We start from the raw sequence: 25,555 nt of genomic DNA, 5'->3' as shown, positions 1-25,555 counted from the left end.
ACTCTGACTTATAACAGGTCTGTAAACTATTAACAAAACTGCACTTCTCACTTTATTAAGAAGTCAATCATTCACTGTCATTTCATCCCACCCATGTAAGGGGCTGAGGCAGAGTAGGGAAGTTCTCTTCAGTGAGAACAGTGCATTTAAAAAGTGCATAAAGCTACAGATTCATAAAGAGCTGGGTGCATAACTTAGAAGACAAATTAAAAATACATCCTATAACATATACAGGGTCCTACTATGTAATCAATAGATCAAGGGATAAAAAAAGCCTTAGTTTGCTCTATTAAACCAATTCTGCATTGATTCCATGTAAGAATCTCCACAGCAGGATGTCCCTTCCCTCAAAGTCCCACCTTTCCCTGGGAAGTCCCCATCTCTATACAGGATGAGCACTACTGTAATGGTTCCCCATGCCTTCTGACTCCCAGGCTGAGAACCTCTGCTCCATTGTATTGTATTTCACAGTCTGTGAATTTGCATGCAAAATTTTGCTACTTACCTGCTTGGCCTTGTGAGCGATGCTCCCACCCCAGAGTCTCTCCTGTCCCTAACACCAGTGGCTTCGGATTCATTCAGGGATGTTCCATCTCTGTCCATGTCACTCGGGGTGGTCCGGCCATCAGACACAGAATTTCCTTCAAAGTCGAGATTGATCTGAGTAGGTGACTGGAAAGGCAATGATGGGGATTCCCTGACTGACACATCACCAGCCGGCAGACCTGGCAACACCTTCTTTGACCAGCCATCCACCACCTCCTGCAGCCCATTGACATGTTGCAAAATGTCATCTAACTGAGGAAAAAGGACATCTTTCTCTATGTCCAGGAGGTCCCCAGTACTAGCATACAAGTGGGAACCCGGCACATTGTCATAAATGCTAATTCTGCTCTCTTTAGGACAGCAAGCCATCAGTCCGGATTCCTTTGGTGTAGAGCAGTTCTGCTTTCCCAAAGAGATGCTGCCTGTCCTCCAGTTTACACTGCCACTGTTGTCTGTAGGTGAGAGGCTTTCGATAGAAAGTGCCTTTGGGAAGGTCCCTGGCTTGTGATCCTTGGGAATGTGCACAACCAAGTTCTCTTGGGAATGGAATTCATTTTTGCGGTTTTGGTCCACCACTTGCCGTAAGGCTGTTCCTGCCAGAACATCCAGGTCCTCCAGGTACATCCCACCTCTCTTGTTTGCTTCATGGCATTTGCGTTCCTTCAAACATGGCGTGCTCACCCCACTGCTGCTGTTTTCGGACTGACTGCTGTCACTGCTGGATTTGGCAGAAAAGGGAAGCCCTTTTTTGACTGAATCTTGCCCCAAATTTTGGAGATCGCCATTGACTATCTGTACACAGTGCATGTCTTTCAAGGACTTTGGCTCAAACTGAAGAACCGGCCCACTGATCTCTAAAGGACCTGTTCTTCCTGAGCCCTTTAGTTTTCCATGCACAGCTTTTGCTTTTAGTGTCTCCATGCGTTTCAGAAAGGTTTTTGCTCTGGCTCGTGTTGGATTTTCATTCTTCAGGCCGTCCTTGGGGGACAGGGCTGTGTTTATTGCAGTGGAGTCCTGCAGCAGCGTACTTTCCACATCATGATGTGCAGAGCAGTCACAGGTCTTCCTGGCAGTGCTGGTGGTGCCAGATTGACTCCTGTTGTCACTGCCCCCACTGCTCTCGCTGTGAATCGATGAGACCTCAGGTTCACTCAGATCTGTAAGGACGCTCTCACTGCTTGTCGTGTTTTTCATTTTGATGTCCCCAGAAGAGCCATGTCTGTCAGGTCGGTGAAGCAAAGCGTCAATGTCGTCCACCCGAGACCATCGTCTGCTGGTTCTTTGGAAAGTCCATTTATTACTGATAGCACACAGGTCTTCTTCATCTGAATCTTCACTCTGGAAAAAAAACAAGTGGCACATGTTTAAACTGTGTGCATTAACTGGATATTTGAATTAACATGATTGGGCTGCTCCAGGTGAGCAGCAGGCAACAAAGCCTCTCTGAACCAAGTTTATGGAAGACTCATCATCAGTCCTTTCATAACACCCTCCTTCATTTAATTTTAAAGACTACAAACATCTTAACAAGGAAGGAATAAAAGCCTGTTCCATGTTAGGAGGCCCACTGATACCTCTTGGCTTCCAGGGACTGCCTGTGCACTGAATTGTGTAGGGCAGATACCCACAGTGACTGTTTAGGAAGAAAATGTTTTGAAAGGCCAAAGTAAAGGAATCTTGATTTGCAGGGATGGTGTTAAGGTACACATGGTAAAGACAGGGAAGTAGCTGGGTACTAAGCAATGTGAGCTATTTAAAAATCCAAGACAGCAAATATCTGGTGCTGCACGTAGTTTTGCACTGAGAACTAAATAAACATCTATAAACTTCACGGGCCAGATACATCTAACAAGATTTATGTTTCAGGAACATAACTACAGATAAATAACCATGATGCTTAAAAGAACAATAAAAAAGCAATATTTGGCAGTATTGCTTAGGGTGTGTCTGCGTGCAGGCAAAGGAAAGCAGAGAAGGCAGCCATGGGGGTGTAGGCAGAAGGAGCAGCCAGGCTCAGGCTGGGATGGGGCAGCATCTGCAGCTGAGGTCAGCTTTCCTACAGTGGCAACCACTGTCTTCACTGCTGTCATCATCAGGAGCTCCCCAAACTTGATGACCTGCAGCCTACCCCACTGTCTGTGCCTTCCTCCAACCTCTCCCGAGGCAGCAGCAGCCCTTCCTGGTCTCATCCCTCAGCCCGAAGTGTGCAGAACTGTGCTTATGTTTAGGCAGCTCCAGGAGCTACTCTGCAATGCACAGAATGTGTGCCTTGAAAAAAAATTTAGATAAAAAAACCTTGCCCTGTGACATTTTTCTCATCTCTTTGCTCAAACAAAAAAAAAGACATCTTCAGCATGAAGCCCACAGTTGCTAATGAGTACCCTTTTCCTGACTTTGAAGTGGACTTATACTGCATTATTCTGGCGCATTTGTTTTAAAGCAGAACAAAGTAACTTCACCTACATGACATCCAAACAGCTCTTCACATTCTTGGAAGCAGTATGAAGGCAGTAAAATATGACAGGCTGTCAGACTAAAATGAGGTGCTAAACCAGAAAGACTATTTTGGGACTGGAAAAAATTCTCTTTTTAAAAGTCTATTATTAGAAGTATTTTTATATGAAGTTTCGATGGTAAAGTTATCTCCAGTCTCTGACTAGATCTGTGCTGGCCTGTCTAATTGAAAAATGTAAACCGAATTTTATAAGAGCGCCCAAAACCTTAAATAATGTGAAACCTCAAAAGCTGGAGATTGGGACCAGTAGCATGCCAGGTCTCACTGATGCCATAAACTTTTGCCAGTTTATCACTTCAACTCACCAGATGTTTTAGATCATGTCCAAACTGTAAAATAAAATATAGCTGTGAAATTTTGGGTTTAGGCATTCCTCTTTCTTTTGTTAACGTTGAGGTGTGCAGCGCTCCGGTGAGTTTATAGGAATGAATGGAGAACTTCATTCTGTGGCTTGTTAGAGAGAAAAACTGAGCACCTAGGGAAGTATGAGGGAAGGGGCTAGAAAAGGCTAATACTGCTTTGGTGTTTTGTCTGAGGGAAGAAATGGCACATCAGACAGCTCCACCTTTGTTTCAGCTCCACAGCTTGCTGTATGCATACATGGACCAAAGGACTACACAGCCTCAGGAACTTAAAAATCCATTTATTGTGGTCATAGTAGTGCCACAAAGTAGATATTTTAAAAACAGCAAGGCTACGTACTTTTAAATATTTAGCAGTGGTAATTATATCTACAAAGCATACCACTGCTGAAGCGTTGGTGGCACCAGCCAATAGGATAAACATATTTTTAAAATTTGTTCTACACTGCAATATGCCAAAGGGACCTTGAAGAAGATTTTTGGCTGACACAAATCCCTGTAGCTGCACTGACACTACTGTACGAGCTGACAGGATTTAGCCTGTATTTTCTACAAGCTGGAATCGATTAAAGTAGCCAAAGTGGTAGAGACATTGCAAAAAACACCAAGAGAGCACAGAGCAGAAGACAGAAATAAAAATAAATTCAGTGGTAAATATACTTTAAATCAAAAGTTTGTGTTTTTTCGTTTTTGTTTTTGTTTTGTTTGTTTGAGGGTTTTTTGTTTTTTAGATTTTTTTTTTTGCAAAGCAGAGATGAACAGAAATGGATACTGGTAGTAAACAGGTTTTGCCTCTAACCACAGCAAAGACAGGATTACATTCTGCCCAAGAATCACTTGAAAAATACAGGGGCTTTTCAGTGTCAAAATTTGAAGCTCAATTAAATAAAAGCTTAGTTTTGGGTTCTTTTTAATTGATAAAGAAACTTATTTGTGTTTCCATCAGAAGCAAAATCAGGCAAATATAAAATGAAATATCTGGATGCTGAAATACTGCCATGGTGACTCACTACAAATTCAGCTGCACTATGAGTCGTGTGACATACTGTGCTTTTCTTTTGATGAAATCAGTAGAAATTCTGGAAGCCATGAACATCCTGAATGACCCACTGTTCTTGTCAGATATCTGAGTGTCCTGACAAACGAAACTGTCCAAGAAAAAATGTTGAGAGCACTTAGCCCACCCACATGTCACCAACTAGGGGGACAGCGGATCAAGAGAAGGTCTGAAAGCAATGATTCATCTGACACAGGCAGAGCAGACATTTTGGAGCAGTGACTGTATATTTCTACTGACCTGGGGTGAAATCAAGTGCATGGCTTTGGAGCATATTCAAAAGTCCAGTTAATACCATTATGTTTGGGAAGATGAGAAGGGGCAAGTTTCTTGAGGAGTGACTGGTAACATTTGCCAAAGAGAAAGAGGTTTTGATTCACAGATTTGTCACAGCTGATTTAAAATAGCACAGCTTTTTGACTGAGGGTGTACTTGCCTGAAATACAGAGGGATGCTAACAAAAGGCAAATAGTGGATTTATTTGCCGTGGAATTCTGCCACATTTTTCCAGCTGGGGGCAGGAATTCTCATAAATCGACAGCTGCAGAAGGCAGTTAATCCAAAGGCTAATCTCTGTCTGTCCAAATCGCTTGTGGACATATTTGCAACACATACATGAGGATTTCTGTTTGCATCTTGATGAAGCCAAGAGAAGACAGCAGCCCACAGTGGGATTGGTCTGGGTAGAAGAGTGGGCAGTGGGGAACGCTCATGCTGTGCTGGCTTTCACAGGAACCTTGCCTGGCAGCTTGCTTGGCCATATTTTGGTGAATCACTCAAGCAGCTGTGCTAGTCCTGTGCATACCTGTTATGCTGAAGCTCCAAAGCAAGATGATTTTGCATTTCATTGTTCAGATTACCACAGAGACTATTAGGAAAGGCAGTATCTTCAGAGAAAGATTTATTTAGTTTGGTGATCAATTTCAGACCCAGTTCCTGGCTTCTACACTTGCATTTACATTTCCTCCTGTCAGCAGGCTCTCCTTCCTCTTCTTCTCTCACCCACATTCTCTTCTACTTTCAGCTGCTCTGTAGCTGTGGACTAAAATCTCCCCCAAGTCCTCTTTGTCTACATTTTTCTGTTCTCAGGTTCTCTGTGGCCTTCTGCAGGTACAGACCCAACTAACTGCTATCCCCTTGAAAGAGTACCTAGTGGAGCCATGTCTCTTCCACCAAAAATTAATGGTCATCTGCAAGGAGAGCAGCCGAGGACTTCAATCCGGTCAGAACAGGGAGGAGTGGCAGCAAAAAATTAATGAAAAACAAACATAACAACAACAAAAAAAAATCCTCCCTTTTTGACACAACATAAAACCCAAGATGAGAAAAACCTGTGATGCAGTAAAGTCCCTGCAGCTCCAGGGAATGGACAAAATAGAAGCTGAAGAGGCTAGTACACAGAGGAACAAGCAGACATGTGCCAAAGCAGGATATCTGGACATTAAAACCATCCTCTGCTCAAGCTCAAACACTGAATAGACTATGATGACACTGAATTTTGCAAAGACATAAAAAATGCAGCTCTTGGAGGCAGTTTTTGGAAAGCACGAGACGAACACTCAAGGAAGGAAAAACAGAAACCAAGATTTCTCAGAGCTGACAACTACCACTGTACAACACTCAAGGACTTTGGGGAATTTGTGACCAGAAAACAGTTAATGCTGGATATGTTACAAAGCTCTCAAAATCAACAGGCTGTTTCTGCAGCCCTCACTGAAACCCTTTATGCTCAGATAATTTCCATGTTACACAGAAGCTTGTAAGGATGACAGAGTTTATTTTCATATCCTTAACTGGGAAGAAGTCAGTACAAGAAATAAAGAAAGGCTGTTGTTTGTTGTTTTCATCTGAGCAGCTTCCATTTTTTCTGGGCAGGATTTTCCACTGTGTACTCATACAGCACTGACAAACAAGCTAATGAAGCTTTACTGTCTTTTCCCCTGCTTGCTTTAATTGCACACATGTAGAGTTTCAGTACTGTGTGAGCCCTTCTAGCACACGTAGTGTTTACTCACAGCTTCTATTCTATTTGTAGTTTCAAGATTCAGCAATTCACATTATCATGCATCCAGATAATTCTGACATGCATGTTCAAAATAATACAAACTTAACTTACTTTTAAGAGCATTACTGAATTAAAGGCAAAATTGGGGTGGTCTTATCACAAAAGCCAGGGTATATTTAATGAAGTTCCCTTACCTTTTTTCTTTGGAAGTTCACATCGAGTTTCATTGAGGCGCACTTGTTCAGTGTGTTCAGTCGTCTGCAGGGCAAAGTAAATTCAAAAGATTAGCAGCCTCTGACTAAAGGGCATGATTTTTTGCAAGTTCAAAACATTTATCTTACTGTAGGGTGCCAACTGCATATAACAGCTTCAGAAAAGATACTGGTCATCTATTCCATCCATATGACCACTGTATGAAGAGTGACCCTTAGTTTCACTTTACTTGATAGCCAGATTTGATAGATTGCTTTTCAATTCATAGATATTTCTGTACTTAGCACAGGAAACAACTATAATCAAACACCTGTGATAGCTGGGAAAATGACAAGAGAAGGAGGTGAGTTGCCTTATGCAGGACTGTAACATAATTGGTCTAAAATGGGGATTTCAAAGCACTGGTGAAAGACCAAACAAAAAATCAGCTGCAGTTCCTCACTTCTGACAGTTGGCAACTCCTTAAAAAGGTTAACATACAAAACTTCTAGCTTCTACTTAAAAGATTCTCCAAAGCCAATTGTTTTTTTTCTCCTATTTGTGGATCTTACACACAGGTTAACACACCAAACATGTAACAAATCTAATATTTTTAAATAAATATTTTTAGCTATTTTTTGATCATGTTCATACTGATGTTACCAGAGTCTCTGTAAGGCTTATGCTCCTTAAATCCAAGGCTGTCCTGTGATGACAGTGAGTTGAAATGACAATCCGTGTGTGTGTGTGTCCATATGCAAGGACAGCCAGAGGACAAGTAAACATGCTCTTTCAATAGACAACCTACTGTGATAATGATAATTGATTTGGTTTTATTTATACTTAAAGATCCTGATCCATGAAACCATCCAACTTCTAAAAGCAAAGGCTCAAAGTTAAATATGTTTGACTTTGAAAATTTTCCATACCTAGGACTGAATTTCAAAATAAAGGGAGGCAGAGTGAGAGAGCCATGTGTCCACAGCACTCCTCTGTTGGCTGTAGAGACATCTCCTGTGTCTTTACAGCAAGATTTGTCTCTGTTGCTTTTGGGTCACTGGGAGGCGCCTCCGATTTCCAGAACTTAAAATTTGAAATGCATGTGATAAGTTACAAGGACACATGAAAAAAGTATCAGATCAATAATATAATCTCTCACATAACATAAGAATATTATGGCATTAACATATTTCTCCACAGAACTTCTAATATTAGAATACCTTTCAAATTGCCATCACTAACAAAGAACCGACCCATCAAATGTGGATCTTCCTTAAAATAAAAAAAAATCCTCTCAAAATATCACCTGCTCATTTGCAGATCAAATATTCCACCCTAACTCAAGCCAATAAATCTGTTATGCTGCATCAGAAAAGCCCTGTGCTCATGGTATTAATTTGGGTATAATGTATGCACAAGCACACCCTGCATGCATGATAGCAATGTTGAAACAAATTCCAGGGTTTGTGGCTGTGTAGCTGTATCTACAGCCTTTTGCCCACAGATCATCTTCTGGGATTACATCTATTATTGCAAAACTCCTCTTTTGCCCAAACACAGAATTTCTCAACCCAAAGTGGCATTTTCTTGGGGCCTGGGGCTGAATAATGTTCAGTGCTTCTTTTGAGCACAAAATGTTTAAATGTGTGTATCGATATAAATTCCAAGTATACAGAGGCACAGACACATTTTCAAAGAACTCCAGCTCAGCTTTCTATCTTTGGAGACAGCTTCCTCTGAGTGGTGAATACTGGCTAATATTGGAGTCCCTGCACCTCTTTTTCTGCTGGCTGGTGCTGAAGGGAAAAGTCTGTAACTACATTTCCACACTTGCTCAACCAAAACCAAAACTACTTTTTACTGGGCGCCAGGGAGTTCAACCCCAGGTTTTAAATTCATCCCTCTACAAAACATTGGTATGTTTTTTGGGCCTCTTCCAGGGCTATGGAAAGATTTGCCAGTGAAATTAGAGAACTAATGATCATATTTGTGAGTTTGTCTGGTACTAGCAGCTCAAATCAAAGTCAGTCTGTTTCAGCTTCCTTTGCCTTGTTGATGTGCCAGTGGTGGCAGAAAGCTTTTCTCATCAGTTTAAAGTTGTGAGATGACTGGCAGCCAACTCCTCAGCAGCAAATGTTTCAAAAAGAAGAAAAAACCAGAAGTTTCTGGCTACAAAGGCTGTCACCAATATCCCAGCTGAAGTGAGAGGAGCACAGCATTTTTACGCCACTGCTTAAAAACATGGGAAAAGAATGCCTGCTTGTAATGTTAACAAAACACAGTCTGGATTTGAGAAAAGGCAGGGAAAAACACATCAAATAAACACAAGAGAGGTGGCTATATAAAACCCAAATAATCTAGGATGCATTTGAAGGTGTATCTGGAAATTTCTGCACTGTTCAGGGAAAGACTGCAAAACATGTGCTACAGTAAGTGTTTCAGTGATGTTAATTTAATTTCTTCTCCAGAGCATCACAGGTGGTTTAGCACTTTGAAATAATTCTTAAAAAGCCAGCAGAGATATTTAGATGCCCAAACAGATGTTTCTGGTGCTATTTTAGACCCTCTGGATACCAAGCCTGGCCTTCAGCTGCTGCAGGTACCTCAGTCCAGATAACACATGGAGAAGTCTGAGCTATCTGAGGAGATGTAAGATGGCCATAGATACCAGTCCTTAGGGCTCTGAATCCCAATCCCAGTGCTATGATTGTTAACTCTTATGATAGAAGTTCTTCAGAAGCAGAAAATCTCCAACTTTTTCATTCTTTACAGCACTGAGCAGTGTTTACAAATAAAGACAAGCTTGTAGCTATGCAGGCTCAGGCCAGCTGGAAAACCTTGCGGGGGACACGCTGCCCTGCTTTAAGAACAATCCAAGTAAGAGGCAGCAATCCAAGTAATAGGGAGACAGCTCTGAAGTGAGCTGAAGTGCCAGGAGAATCCCTGGACCTGTTCTGCAGCTGTTTTCAAGCAGGTGCTTTGGAATGCAGCCAGAACCACAGGCCAGTCATGAAAGAGTGGCATCATGGGGAGGACAAGCATGGACAGCACAGTGTCTCCTGCATCAGCAGATCCACGAATGCCCTCTCCTATGGATTTTGACCAGAAAAACACACCGTGTGGTTCCCCTCTGAGGGAACCACAACACTATTTCTTTGCTTTATTGTTATTCCTAGCCAAGTTTAGGTGCTGCGCACACATAGCCCTGCCTGGCTCCCTCTGGTTCTCTCAACTTTGGCAAGAGGACATCAAGCTCCTGATGCTGGGCTTTGCTGAGGTCTTAACACTAAGTAAGAGTTCTCCCAGCACCATTAGGGCTGGTGTGCAAGGCTGGCACTGGCATGTCCCTTCTCCACCAGTTTTTGTGCATGGAGAGAATATATTGCTTTCCGATCACCTTTTGATCATGGCTGCCATGTAGGGAGCCACCTTGTAGGCTCCAGGCTCATATGAGATGAGTAATCTCTCCTGGAAGTCAGTGGGAGCCATTCTACTGCCTCCAGAGCAGGGCCTTCTGTCCTGTACGTGGAGAGTCAGGCTTGTCCCCCAACAGCACCTAGAGCAAGATAACTCAGCAGATGGAACTGACATTTCAGAGCCCTGGTGGGAGAATGTCCCACCCCATACAGCAACCTTCACTTTGTTTACAAGCTGTCTAAGAGATAACTGCTATGGAAAAAAAAGGCTGCTGACTGCTTGGCACAGCTCAGATTTTAAGAGCTTGGTATAGGGAACTATGTATCAGACTGTTATATACTTGTTCTTCATGTTCTTAGTCACTGTATTTATGTGAATGCAAGAAGTACAACGTGCCTTGGCTTCTCCTTCTCACCCTCTTATCACAGCAGCCACAAAAGTTCCCAGAGCAAAGTTGGTTGCTGCTATTTTGGAAGCAACACAGCTATAAAATTTTCATGCTCAATTATTGTTTTGGCAGGCTGACAGTATATGCCTGCAGATTGCCTGGAAATTCTCTATTGTTCATTACTCAATAAAATCTGAGTGGAATGTCTTGATAGATACGCCTCTAACCCAAAGGCCTCAAATTTGGTTTTTACTCTGCCAAATTTTCAAATTATATTGTAAACAGCAGGAATGTTAGAATATCTCAAAAAGGTCACTGAAATCTTTTACAACAGGGAGTCTTAGACATTCTGACTAAAATACTACCAGCTGCCTTAAAAAAAAGGTTCCTCCTCATTTGTGCCTCACGTTGTGTGGTTTACTTCAATGCCATAAGAAAACCGATATAAAATGAGATTGAGATTCAACCCACAAGAGCAGAGAAATTCAGTGTTTATGCTATTACTATTCAGAGCTAAAACTGCTCAAACTGATTATTCATGCTGGCATTTCAACTTTTAAATTATCTTCCAAAAAAAAAAAAAAAAGAGAAGCCCATTTTGTTCAGCACTATGTGCTGAATGCACTATTAGTCAGTGTGATGGCTTGGTCACACATAGCTTTAACGGCAGCTTTGAATGTTTGAAGAATGGAAGTTTGACTGCCAACCTGGGAATCTGTGCACACAGAAATAATAACCAGCCCTTTTTAACTTTCTCCTTCCTCAAAGTGCATCACAGCCTGCAGCTCTCATACTGTGCACTGGCCTGCACCTCGCAATAACACCATCACAGAGCAAAGCAAGGGCAGAGAACTGGCCACAGTGGTCAGCTGAACTGTGAGGATTTCCATTGCACTGGAAAACTTGGAAGATGCTGGTTTGATAGCTCCCAGAGTAACAAAGCTGGTACTGGGGGCAGCAGCTGGCACTGTTCACTGTCTCTGTGAATCTTGGCATTTGGTACAATGGCTTTTTATGGCTCACTTTCAACGAAGGGTTTGAAGCTGCTGAACTACATCGAATTAAATGTCTGCAATCTGAAAACATAACCTGTACATAATACTTGTATTTCTAATATTATGAAGAGCTATTCCTTTATAAGATCTAAGCTGTTTAAAAACTCCCAACAAAAAATTAAACAGGTGTTGTCTTCTGAAGAAAATACAGAAAAAGTTGTTAGTCATAAACCCATTTATCTTTAAAGTGTGGAAATATTTGTGTCTATGTTTTTTTTTCTATATGTCTTATCATTGTCCCTTGATTTAGGCAAATGCAAAGCATTTTTTTTTCCATGAGTACATCTATCCAGCTGTTAGTTAATTTTCCAAACCCTCATATTTTAATAAAAGTGAAAAAACTCCCAACCCAACCAAGTCTCTATCTTCTCAGCTTGCAAAATAATCCTCATAAATATATCAACAGAGTGTAACTGTAGGTGTATCTGTGAGTCTACAGAGAGGCTGGAGGAGCAAGAAATGAGCTGTTCCCATTTTTAGCTGTGTAGGTAGTGGATGCCTGGTGACCATGACTGTAGCAGCACCATTGCCAATTACCCCAGTGAAGAATGATTTGAGAGAGTCACAGAGCTAGAAAATGACTATATCTCACTGGCTTCTCTCACAAGAAAGGGGAAGAACAGACATCATTGTTGCATTTTTTAGTGGTCCTTCAACTTTGTAGTAAAGGGCAGAGGGGAAGAGATTCTCAATCTCCCATCTCTATCACTTTCCACTTCCCAAACTGCAGCAAAGTATGTCCTCCATCATGCCAGACTGAAGCAGGGGGATGTATATATGTGTGGGAAGAAGGTTTCTCTCAGGTGTGGGCATAGCAATCTCCCTCAGCAAGCAGCACAAATAGTACTAGATCAAGTCTGCAGTTAATTCTGTTCTCAGGCATCTGTGAGGGAGATCAGTGGAGAATCCAAGTCTTTCCTATTGATTTATCTGCAGACACAAAGGCTATTACAAAGGCAAAGAGAATATTCTGTTCCCTATAGCCATAATAGACAGCATGAGAAGCAATAGGTCTTGCTTGCAGCAGGGGAGTTTTGGGAAAGCAGTCTGATAGCTTTGCCCAGAAACTACCTGGATCTGCCAGGAATGGAGATGTGGACTAGATGAAGTCTCTTCCAGCCCTGTTTCTGGTGGTTCTCAGAAACCTTCTCTGCATTCCTCCACCACAAACTCATTAATCCTTGCAATGTACAGTATGATGTGGAACAGCATCTCCTGCTGACTTTAGCCACAGTTGCAGAAGGGGAAATAGAATCTTGTCCAGTTATCTTGATGCTGGTGTTATGAAAGTTTCCATAACATGCAATGAAGCCTGTTTGGTTAAGGGCCAGACACTCCTTTGTCCTGACTTGAAGAGGAGAGGAGGAGAACCCAGCTTGAGCTGAGCACAGGGGAAAGAAGAGGGGAACAATGTCTCTGCAATGTGGTTTTGCAAAACTGCCACAAAATTGCTGTGTCTTGAGTCCTGGGGCACAGGACTTGAGCAATGCAGCACGGTACATTCTTCACAGAGTATACAAAGCAAGATAACCAGCAAACACGGGAGCACAGGAAGGGGCAAAGCACTGATCACTTGTAGCATCGCTAGTACTGGGAGGTCTGTACTACTGGGTCTGGTCCCACTTCTGCTACTGGTACCAAATGGGAGTACCAAGGGAATCACACCAGCATGAAAACTGTGCCTGCTGCCAGAGGAAAGGGCTTGATGAATTCTCTGCAATGAAGTTTCCTCATTTTTGCTGGACTGAGACATTAGAGTTATTAATGTGCAACTCAAATGTGACTCTCATTTATTCAGGGTTTGCTTGCACTGCTTCTAGTTATTAAAAAAACATCTGTTTCAAATCCATTTGATTTGGGTCTTCTAAAATCATGTGATATTTTCTGTGAGTGTAGTGGGTCTCCTACTGCAGCATCTTCTGTAAGAGAAATTAACTCAGAATGGTGGCATTTTAGATCTCATCACTTAATGCAGCCAGACAAGCAAATCAGCTCATGCTTTTAAATTATCAGAAAAGAAACTTTGAGTGTTTTTTTACCTGCAAAGAGGTTCTACAAGGTCCTTGTCAAGAAAATCATGATCTTTCTTTACTGCAGCAATGTCAATGGGAAACTGTGAGTCTGTAAAAGGAGACACAGTATTAAGATGACTGCTTGCTACTCAAATGAAAATACATTGTCTACATCTAAATTGCTTTGCATTTGCTTGCTCACTGAAATCTAGTATGACCAATTTCACTCAGCTCTGGTTCCCTTCCAGTTGCATCTGTGACCCTTTCTGACATTTTTTTTTAAAGGTATATCTGAACGTCCAGTGAATTACAGTGACAGCAAAATTATTTCCATTTTGACTTTAAAAAATACTCAACTGTTAGCTGTTCATTTTAATACCTTGCACAAATGGATGAGATGAGGAAATTACCACCACACTTACCTTATATACATGAGCAACAAGGTTTTTCCCTTCTCATTACAGTGACTTAATGAGGTATTTGCTAGACAGACTTTGCCCAAGCCCAGAAATATTCTGAGCATTTTTTTTTTCTTAAACAGATCCAAATAACAATGATTTCAGACAGAGGGTTACTCAAATAAAAAATAATAATTTAAAAAAACAACCAAAAAACCCCAAAAACTGATTTATAATCCCCAATATTAGCAAAAAAGCCAGAATAGTATGCTGGAAGCTGACATTAGTAATGAAAAGTGACACAGCTCTGTAATGGTGGGAAGGGTTCCCGTGCTGTGGCTGCTCTCCAGACTGCTCTGCCATGCTTAGGTACCTCAGCAGGATGCTGGGATACAGGAATGTCAGCCAGCATTTTCAGACACTACTGCTCAACACTGACATAATAGATGCCTGTGAAAAGCACCTTGTTTTCAGAGACACAGACTGTCCAGAGCACATACTGACTGCATGGGAACAGCTGGAGCCCAGCACAGGTTGTGTCACATCCCTTTGAGCTAAGCAAGCAGCAGGTGCTCCTTTCTCTGGTGGCGTCAGTATCTGACATATTCCAAATACAAGGCAGACACAAAAGTACTCCTGGCAACCCAGGGACTGTGGTAGATACACATTTGTGTCAGTTTTGGTCTGGTAGGCTTGCTAGCCTTAGTTCCTTGCTGGAACTTTTAACAGAGTCTGCCTGCCTCCTGTGGAGCCACCTGAGCATCACTGAATGGTGCTCGTGTCCCCAGGTGCCTGAGCAGCACAACAGGACCCAGCACCTGAGCCCTGATGGACCTCAGCTGGCCACAGGGGTGTCCTCAGCATCCCACTCCCTGCCATCCTCAGCCCCACACAAGGGGAGGGATGGCGTCCCAGCTGACTCCCTGCAGACTTGGCTCTGACCCATGAGGCTCCTTGGCCCTCACTCCATGCGTGGATCTGTGCTGCCTCCAGGCTCATGCTGACCCTGGAAGGTATCCAGAGGTGTTTGGCAGAGCTGCCTTTTGGCTAATAAACCCGAGAGGGCCTGAGCTGGCTCCGTGTCTCTGGCAGGGAGAACACGCGTTTTGGGAAAAATGAGGCTCAGCCGCAGTTTCCCTCTCAGCTGGGGAGAGCAGGAAAAACCCAGCTCCAGTCCCCAGACTACTACTGAATGGACACTGCTTCCCTGGGCATGAACTTTACGCCTAGGAAGGGGACATCACCACTTTGCTCTGAGTTAGCACTGAACTATCAGCTTTTCTTACTTTGCAAATGTGAAGTGCAACTCAGATTATTCACTTGTGGTAACTGCAGAGTTTTCAGTCTTCATTTCAGCATGATTGAAATTTTCAATAACTTCTAGTGTTTTAATCTTATTTCAGGCACAGTTCAGAAAGTTTTTAGAAAACAGACTCATGTTTTTAGATATTTTGTAGTTGTTTTTGTTAACCTTTGGGGTTTGCACAAGCTTTGTCCCTCCTTTTCTTTTTTTTTCTTTTTTTTTAAACTTCCCATGGCTACGAGGGTAAGAATCTTACTTTTCTTTATGCACTGGTATGACTCCAGCAGCTGTGGCTTTGTGAAGCATCCAGCCATGGCCATAACTCAGTCAAATGTGGGGCTGGCTGACTGTAAGCTCTCCTGGCGAGGGCCCAGTGCACTTTCAGAACCGCGCAAAGAGGAGAAAGACCTACTTACCCTCATAGAACTGAGCATATTGGGGAAATCCAGCTGCACGTAACCAGTCACACGCTTCCTTTGCTTCGATTTCTGAGCAAAAAGAGGAAAGAGAAAAAAGGTTCACACTTTGTTATTTTGAATTAGAAGTTCTTTCAATTACAAAGTAAAACCAAAGAAATTTGGTAGGATCTATTTGCTGCTAAAGTACTGTCATCGCTCTGAATCACACTTTGTAGCACCAGGAGAGAGTCTCTCTGAGAAATCTGCCTGTCTCCACAGGACCCTGGGGTGCAAAAAGCCACTTGGTGGCTGGGATGAAGTGTTAAACCACCTCCTTGCAGCAGAAACTGCTCAGCCAGGTTTGTGGCTCTGTGATCTACCTCACCCCCAAGGGTAAGTTGCTGGTAAGATGTGAAGATGGAGCTGGTGAAAATGGTGACAGGGAGCAGGCACTGCATTCTTTCATGTTCTGACATTTCTTGTGGAGCAGAATGAAATCCATAGAAAGCTCTGCCAGGATAGCCCCAGTGCAGGTGTCATGATACTGAAGGGACAATTGCTGGGGCACCTCTATTTTTACCAAGCTCCATGGGCTCATATTCTGGAAAGCAGAGTGCTGGGTCCAGCTCTCCCAGCACCTGCACTGCCTGCATGTGCAGCTGCTCCCAGACCAGCTGGGGGAACAACCGAAAACAGAGGCTCATCCACACAAATGTGGGTTTCAGGGGAAACCTGGGAAACACCTCTTTGCTGTCCAAACCTAGATCAGGATCTACCACTTGAACAGTTTTGGTTTACAGGATCAAAGTCAAAGCACGTATCTGCACCTCGTACATTTGCAAAACATGAAGAAACAGGGTGTGTAGGTGTTGAAGAAAGTAGACATTTTATGTTGCTTGTTAATCAACCTGAATGAACCAGTCAAGGGTTTTGGCACATCTGTGGTTATAAAATCTAGACAGCCATAATACAAAACCCTAACTATAAAGCAAACAATGGAACTGGAAGAAGATGATCAGGCTCAGTTGCTCTTCTGCATATTTTGCCTTGCATGTGAAAAAAATTCCAGTTGTAAATCAGTTTTCTACTAAAATGCATTTTTATAGGGCAGAGATACTGGCATGAACTTTTGCCTGTGTTATTCTGTTCAGATCACTCATCATACCCTTAATGACTTTACCCACTGAAGCTCACTATAAAATCTGCTTTGAATATACTCTGCAGTGTGTGACCTGCACACCTTTCTGATCCCCTAAATAATGAATCACACCAGCAAATTTTGTGGCAGAAATCAAAATTCAGAATACAAGGTCTATGTATCAAAAGCTCAATTTCCCAAAGATGATTAGACAGCCAGGAACAGCTCCACAATGGTCACAATCATTAGCAGTGCTGAAAAGGATTTACCACCAGGTCTTCATTTGCTTTGACATTAGTTCATGTCAAGGCCAAAAAACGGAGTATGAAAGTACATTCAGTTCTTGACACTGCACAAAAGAATAAGCAGCTTACATAAAACGTGGCTCTCACTACAGCACATCTGTGTGCTGAAAGCACATCTCTATTATGTTCCAGTTAGACTATTTCTATTAAATGCTTGGAAAAAAGACAAGCCTAAAGAGACTTTTTTTCTTTTGCTTAACTCAATCTCATGAAACACAGACAAATCAATCCCTTTTCAAAATGTATTTTACTACCCAGAACAGCTGTATGTACATTCTAGCTTCATCTGGCCTGGAAACACAACTGACAGAGGCTGTGGGTGATGGAGAATGCTACCATTTAATGCTCTTACACACTTATCATATTTCAGTGTTTTTTTGCAGTTGGCTGCTCAGAGGAGCTTGCTGAGAAATATTGTTGCAGACCTAAAAAAAGATCTAATTGATCAAATAGATTTTTAGATCTATTGTTGCAGATCTAAAAAAATCTCAGGTTGTAATGGGTGAGAAATTATAGGGAATAATCAAGGAAGTAGATCTCACTTTTTTCTGAGGTTTTGTTTTTAAGTTTGGTTGTTTGTTTTTTTTTGTGGTGTTTTTGGTTTGTTGGTTTTATTTTTACTTTTTTTTTTTTTATGAGGTTGTTTGTAACACACTGCACTCAGTAAAATATCATTGACTGATTAACTTCTGCCTTCAAAACTTTGTATCCTCCATGAAGGCATTTCTGGGGAGTATTCTCATTTTCTGAATGACTACCTCAGCCCTGAGTAAGATTTGCTAAGCTTAAAGGATACTGAGTCTCAAGACATGGTATCAGTTCCCAGATGCCTCACACCATTATTCAGAGGACAGCATGAGGAGGGAAGTGTACCAGGCTGCTGGCACAGCCCAAAACATGACTGCTCATACAAGTGTGTTCCCACTGGCTACGGGCACCTGTTCCAGACATTCCCCTCTTGGTCCCTCCTACAGTTTAGGTGAAAAGGCACAACAAAGGATTCACTCCTCAGCAGACATCAAAGGTGATTTCTACTATTTTGCCCTGGGCATGTAATCTAAGTTATAGTTCAGAATGCAATATAGATGCTTTTATTACTGCATACTGCAATGTTTGAACAATAACTTGACATGCTAAGTTCAACCTTGTCTTTTTGTGCCCATATGCTAATATTTGCTTTTTCTTACTTTGTAGTGCAACATTAGTAAAGACTTGTTTGGAAAGATGTGCAGCACACAAAAAGACCTCAGTGGAGATGTCAATGAAAGGGTGGTAGAAATACTTTTGGCAGTGTTGTCCTAGTTCTGTTCCAATGTCCAGGCCAATACAGGGGTTTGATCCTGCCTGCAGCACATGCCCTGTCTTGGTGCAACACTGAAGGACTTGGAAACCCATGTGTCCACAGGTGGCACCAAGGCAGTTTGTTAACAGCACAGAGCAGGGCTGGCATGGTAAGAAAAGATATTTCAGAGAGGACATGGCTCAAGGCTGGAAGGAGGCAGTTCCTCCAGTTCCTACCAGAAGCAAGTGAGCCACCACAAGCAGCATCTCCCTTGGCAGGACCAAAAAGGCTGTTTGCCCCAGCACACCTGATAATGGGTTTGTCCTTATGCACTACTGTTCTGCTCTGTGGCTGGAAAAAAAATAGGAATGATTTGCCTGCTGCTTGGGCAGCAGTTAACAACAATCATTAATTATTAAGGCTAGAAAATAATTCAGTCCCAAATATTGACAACTGTCAGTATGTCTCACAGGACTTGAATTCTAAGAAGTTTTTTTAAGTTTCAGAAGAAAACAAATTTCTCTTTTCCGTTTCATTTTTTCTGCTACTAGTGAGTTATAATTCAGAGCAAAATGAGGAGAGGTTTATTCAGGAAAAATGACAAGTATTCAGAGCACAGCTGAATCTTGGCTTTGAGTCCATCTCTAGTATTAAACAGGTCTGAGCTTGTCTCCCACAAACCATATTGGTGGCTCTGGCTATTCTGGGGCTGAAATGGAGACAGTTGTTTGCCATCTCTCCTCCTCTTCCAACACTTTCTCTGATTCTTCACAAACTACTTTGTTTCTGCCCAATGCCAGACAAAGAGTCTTGCAGCCAGCTGCCACCAAAGGGGACATCCTTGCCCTGCCTATCCAACACCAGCTGGCTGCTTCTCCTGCTCCTGTCCCTGCCACACCAGCTCCTGGCTCACCCTTCTGAGACATGGCCCAACCCCCTAAGCTGGCAGAAAAGTAACCCTCCAAAGTGGGAATGATCTGCTGTTGGATTAGCAAGATGACTCAAATTTTCTAAGGGTGCAGTTTAACCTACGTTAGCTGCATTTTAACAAGCCCAAGAAAGTCAAACCACTGGAACAGTCCTTCCCTTACATGAAGGAACACAGGAGAACTGTCTAATAAGTTGCTGGAAGAAAAGCTCTGTCAAGAGAAACTCATGTAAATAAATTAATTTTCTGTCTTGGAATTTTATCACCACTTACAAATATCAATGCTAAGACCTGGTTACTATAGTCCTTTCCCTTTTCTTCTCTACATATCAGTATTTCATCTTATTTCTGCCTTTCTGCCATTGTCCCTGTCTCTTCTATCTTCTGTTTTGCTGTTTCTCCCTTTTTTTTCTTAAACTACATTTTTTTTTTAAATGCAGATATCCCTTCGCACAATGTATTGAAAGATTTGGCAACTAGAATAAATAAGGTACATAATCATCCCATCTATTTTGTTTATGTCAGCTTTATGTGATAACCTTTATTGTTCATCTTCTGTAACAAACCACTGTTACTTTCACTTTAGTATTCCCCCTGTATTGCTCACTACTTAAATCTAATTTACTAGATTCAGATAGAATATCTGGGAATGTTAGAGAAAATGGTTAATCAATTAATTGAAAAGAAGTGCATTTTACTGTGGAGCCACATCAGTGAACAAGTGGTTAGGATGAGGTTTTTAACCAAAGTTAAAAAGTTTTTACACCAACTTTTGGTCCAACTCTTTCCTGCAAGAGGAGGAAAACTGTTGGGATGAGTTTGTGCTGCATCTTCCATAACAAAGTCTACCTGGCATTCTGAGATCAGTTTGGAGGCTCAGTTCAACCCAGGCTTTTAAAATGCCTTTTACTCAGGAATTGCTGCAGACCTCTATGAAAGGTAAACCAGAGAACACTCTTGGGGAGGAAACACTGATGATGTCTTAGACCTGAGACCTGCTCCAGGCACTGAACACACTGAGACAACCTTGTCTCGCAGGTCCTGGTACATCCCTTGTGTCCCATAAACCTGTCAAGTCACCAACAAGCAATGTCAGCACCCTGATGTCTTCTCAGAAGAATTCTCATGAAGATGGGAAGATGGGTTCTTTAGAAAAGTACTTTGCAGGCTGAAGCTGTATGAGAACAGCTCAAGCATCTTTTGGCTTCTTCTTGCATCTCAGTCTGAGACACTGCAACAGCTGCCATTACTCCCCGGCCTTGTAGCTCAGTCTTTAGGATATTTATCTGTTACTCTTCTTATTTTATGGATAGGGATTTAAAGCACTCCAGAAGTACATAAACAGGTCAGAGGTAAGGTTGATGGGAATTAGATCCCTGACGCTTATCTGGCCATAAAAATAGGGTTATGTCTCTCCTCAGTTATCCTTAGAAATCTAAATTCCAAATTTCTGATACTTAAATGCATCACTCTACCATCCCTCAGCTACGATGTAACACTAAAGACTGACAGGTTTCCACTGAGTGGCATTTGCAAAGCTTCTTCAGAGCTCAGAAATTAGATTACAGTAGGGTGTAAGGGTGCTAAATTGGATAGAACAGGAATATATTTGTGAATACGAGAAAATATGACTTTTGAACTCACATAGGAAATTCACAGCAAAACGAGCTCAAAGGTGAGCAACCTGGTAAAGTGAAAGGTGTCCATGCCCACTGCAGGGGGGGTTGTAACCTTAAGGTCCCTTCCCACCAACACCATTCTATGATTTTATGATTCCATGATCTACAGCTTGCAAGGAGCAGGTTAATACCTTAATTACTGTATTATCATCTCACTTCACTGGTGCAAGCACTTGGTGTGGAGCATGGAAAAATTAAAAACTTCTCATACTCCCTAAGGAAAAATCCCTGTGTAATTTAATAAAGACAGATACAATTTTCAGTAACCTTTCATGCTTTTAGGTAGAGGTCTAATGGTTTAGCCCATTCCCATCCACTCTGTAGGATTTTTCCAGAATAATTACAATAATAACTCAACAGCAATTGTACCATGCAGCCGTAAAATTACCATTTACAATATAAATATATAACAAATAAAATAAACCATAAGCATACAATGAATTTGTATGTTTTACTGCAATATGATGCATACTCGTCAATAAATCCTGATAATAAGGTTTTCAAAAGTGAAATTTCATTGGAATTATTTTTTATCATGCCATATAATTAGTATTAGAGACAAGGTTATGTTTTGCAAGGAAGGGACAAATAAAACTGTCAAAGTGTTATTTTAGTAGTCCTAAACCTTTCATGGAATATTGTGGTACTAGTAATATTACAATAAAATACAGACCTTTTCAACTACTGTGGCTGAACACAATTTAAATGTCAATAGAAAAAGATCTTTTTCTTTTTTATGTGTAATTCTTCACCCTTGGTGAATAATAGTCAAATGATGTCCATTCATGCTCTGACTTCTCAGAGAGGTTGAAAGTGACAAGCCTGATTATTTAAGGACATGAAGAGAAAATAAATCTTGTATGCTGAGAGATTAAAAGAGTGTGACTGTTTACCTTGGAGAGCAGATGAACAAGGGTTATGCAGAAAGGGTATAAAATCAGGGGGTAATACAAAAATAGGAAATTGGGAACTACTATTCACTCTATACATAGCACAAGAGCAGGGAGATTCATAAAAAAGAATGAATGAAAAAAAAAGGAAGGCAATCTGAACTGATATTGCCACAGGACATTGGTATCAGGAGATGAGTTGGAGCTGGAACCTTATCTGACTACTCACTGCTACCACCACAGATTTGGAAAATAACTCTCCAGAATAGAATAAATGAAACCAATCTAAAGACAGTGTTATGAAAAGGTTATTCCTGATTAGATGATCAGCTTGTACAGCTTTTCCTTCTGAGCTACTGACACTTCTCTTACTCAGACATAGTTTGGGACTGTGTAAAATGTTTATTTCAATGACTCCAACAACTGTTTTGTTCTCTACTGCAACCAAATTCTGCACAACCCAGCTGGGAGGCCTCTTATCTGCCTTTTATCTTCAGCAAGGCTGCATTTCCCAAGGAAAAACTGTGTGTTATTCCAGCAAGGAGTTAGGAAATTACATTCCCCCTGGGTGAAAGGATTATGCTGAACTCCTTTCCCAAATTAATGGGGTACTGGTAAAACTGGTAGATCTGAGATTTATAGCAGGTTCATCAAGCACAAAACTTTACAGGTCTAGGAACAGTGTCTTTATTAGTATTTTTTCCATTTAGGTATCATCAGAGCTAGGTGTACAACACAATGAGTTTCTTCAAGCAAATAACAAGAAGGTGGCTGTGCAAACAGCAACAGGGAAATCAGAGTTTGCCATGCAGGAGAGACCTTGTGCAACACTCCACATACTTTTTAAGCTGAGAGTGACTTGCAGGGGCCACCGAAGCAGCCAGCACACCAAGACAGCAGGCATGCAGGCACACAATAAAGACCTTAGGAATAGGAAATGTCCTGAGGGACTCTCAGTTCAGAGCAATTAGCCACTCTATCAGGCAGTCATTACTGTTCCTGAGAGTCTAGCATAAAATTGACTCCCTGGGGAATTATCCCATTATATAAACTTTAAAGGAGCTCCTGGTAACAAGTTGTATAGCACAATCAGGCATCTAAACATAAGAAATGCAATGAGATTTGCACACCAAGTGGTTTAAAAAGTTTCAGACATAACATTAATAACACTGCAGAGATGTTTAACAGACCCAACTGATGCTGAAAAGCCCATCCATCTTATATGGTCCAGTAACGTGATAAAAACAAGAGATTCAGAGATTCAGGTCTTCTTTTGTGCATATTCTTGAGATTTTTGGTTGCTCCTTACCATCATCATCATAATCCCTACTTACTACTGGTTTCCTTTTCTCCTTTCCTTTCCATGTCTTCCACACTGAAGTCACTTAAAACTAATTTTCTGTCATTCATTTCTCTGACAACTTTGCTACCCACTGTCCCACATGCCCATTCAGTTTGTACAACCTTACTCCATGCTAGTTTGTTTCCCATTTTTTGCCGTCTTTCTTTCAAATTCCTGAAACAGGATTTTAAATCCCTCCTAACTCTCACTATCTTCAAGTATCACTTTAAAGCCACTTCTCTTCTTAGCTTACAGTAGATTTGTACAATGCAGCACTTTGTGATGACACTAATAAAACAATAGCTTGCAACCCACATCTCATCTTGAGGCACTTTAAATGCTTATAAAAGCTGAAGAGAAAGTTATATATAGGGATCACTTCATCCCTGGGTGAAATGCAGCTGCATTAGGATGAAATGTGGCAGCTGCACATAAGAATGCTGCAGCAGTTTATGACAAGAAACAAGGAGAATACTTTAACCAGCTGAAACCACTAACAGGATTTATGAGATAGAATAAATTTGCATTTTATATATATACATATACATAGGGAGCTGATAAGGACATCAGGCTCTCCTCCCCTTAGTCTTGAGAAAAATACTCTGGTATTGCTGATGGACAAAAGTCATTAAGAACTTGGTTTCCTCCACCTTCTCCTCCTTCCCCATTAGGATTTATACTATTTTTTCTTGCCTTCTGACAGCCCCCATGAGTCTTGGCTTTGCACAGACTTGGAGGACAGAGTACCACCCACCCATTCTTCAGTAGCACACTTCCCATCCCACCTATTTGGCCTGTCATTCAAAAGGTGAGAACCACTGACTTGAGAGTTATGAGAGTTCTTATACATGAGCACTGTATGCCCACTGAAAAATGTGTTTGGATAATGCTCTGGAAAAATGTGAGTCTTTAAGGACTTTAGTCCTTAGTATTTTTAATGTGGAAGAAACACTATCAAATAGGTAGAAAAGGGGTAACAATCCCATCCCTTGGGATCTATTTCAAAACTTCTGATCACTCCTAGTGTCACTACAGGACAAATTCTGAAAACAGACTCTTCTTTTACAAGTTTCTGTCTCTGAATTCCCAAGCTAAGAGATTTAGGCAGTATCTAAACTTCCATGTATTATGGACCAAAGAGTGCCTTAAAGATTGAAATAGCTGCTGAGCTCACATTGAAAAGGGAAATGCTGAGTCCAGCTGGTATTTAGAAAACTTCTTGCTCCCTGTATGTGTTACAAAGTGATTTTTGCAATGTACCATTGCTATTGCAATACCTACAGATATTATTAACAAGTAGTCAGCTATATGTACCTATTCATTTTATATATTTCTATTATATATTCTTGTCATGTATCTTCTACTGAATCACTACTGTTGAAGAGTCCAAAGACTACAAAGCAGCTTTGCAGGAAACAACCTGGGTGCCTGGTGGACACCAATGGAACAGGAAGCAGCCATGTGCCTTTCTGCCAAGGAAGGCAAACAGCACGCTGGGCTGCACTAGCAGGGATGACAGCAGGTGAAGGGAGGTGATTCTTCCCCTCTTATGACCACTGGTGAGGCCACATCTGGTGTGCTGGGTCCAGTTATGGGCTCCCCAGTGAAAGGAAAATACAGATTTACTGGAGTGAGCTCAGCACAGGGCTACAAAGACCATTAAGGGCCTGGAGCACATGAGAGATGAAGAAAGGCTGAGAGAGCTGTGACTGTTCAGCCTGGGGAAGAGATGCCTTGATGGAATCTCACCTGTGAGTATAAATATCTGAAGGGAGGGTGCAAAGAGGGCAGAGCCAGGATGTTCTCAGTGGTGCCCAGTGACAGGCAATGGGCACACACTGACACACAGAAGGCTCTGCAGACCATGAAACACTTTTTTCCTGTAAGCAAGTAACCAAGCACTGGTACATGTTCCACAGGGAGCTGGCAGAGGCTTCATCCTTGGAGATATTCAAAAGTCACCTGGACACAGCTGAATATAGGTGGTCTTGCTTGAGCAATTGCGTTGGACAAGATGACCTCCAGATGTGCTTTCCTACCTCAACCATTCAATGACTCTGACATCTCAAGAAGTGTGTAAAAAGAACCCTGAACTTATCCAACAGTAAGGAGGAAGATACCTCCATCAGCAATATCATACTTTCCTTAGAGAAGAATTTCAGATTCACTGTAAGCTTCTCTACACCTCGTTTCATCTTGAGGAAAACCAGCACTATTGATTTTTCAAACCCAGAAAGTCACAGGAAGGGCAAGAATAACACCAAGGAGAGGAACAGCTAATAGGAAGTAGATACACATCAATTCCAACTATGCCACTACTGGAAACTTGCCAAACTTTATAGT

The 25,555-nt window shown here is 41.6% G+C and overlaps 1 protein-coding gene across 9 annotated transcripts in view; it reads right to left on the bottom strand.

Annotated features, from left to right (window-relative positions):
• The window catches only part of STARD13 (StAR related lipid transfer domain containing 13), a 285,632-nt gene that overhangs the window by 21,536 nt on the left and 238,541 nt on the right, over nt 1–25,555 (bottom strand). For 8 of the 9 annotated variants that reach the window (XM_015623486.3, XM_015623492.3, XM_015623509.3 and 5 more), the window contains 4 exons: nt 15,667–15,738; nt 13,577–13,658; nt 6,680–6,743; nt 506–1,884 (listed from right to left, as the gene is read on the bottom strand). In XM_015623486.3, the coding sequence (XP_015478972.1) occupies nt 506–1,884; nt 6,680–6,743; nt 13,577–13,658; nt 15,667–15,738 (1,597 nt within the window). Of the gene's footprint in view, nt 1–505; nt 1,885–6,679; nt 6,744–7,340; nt 7,364–13,576; nt 13,659–15,666; nt 15,739–25,555 lie in introns of those variants that run through there. The other variant, XM_015623541.3, reaches the window with a different exon arrangement.

Source organism: Parus major, chromosome 1 (genome assembly GCF_001522545.3).
Source record: "Parus major isolate Abel chromosome 1, Parus_major1.1, whole genome shotgun sequence".
Lineage (NCBI taxonomy): Eukaryota > Metazoa > Chordata > Aves > Passeriformes > Paridae > Parus > Parus major.
Note: the sequence above shows the minus strand (reverse complement) of the source record. Positions and strands in the feature narration are given on the sequence as shown.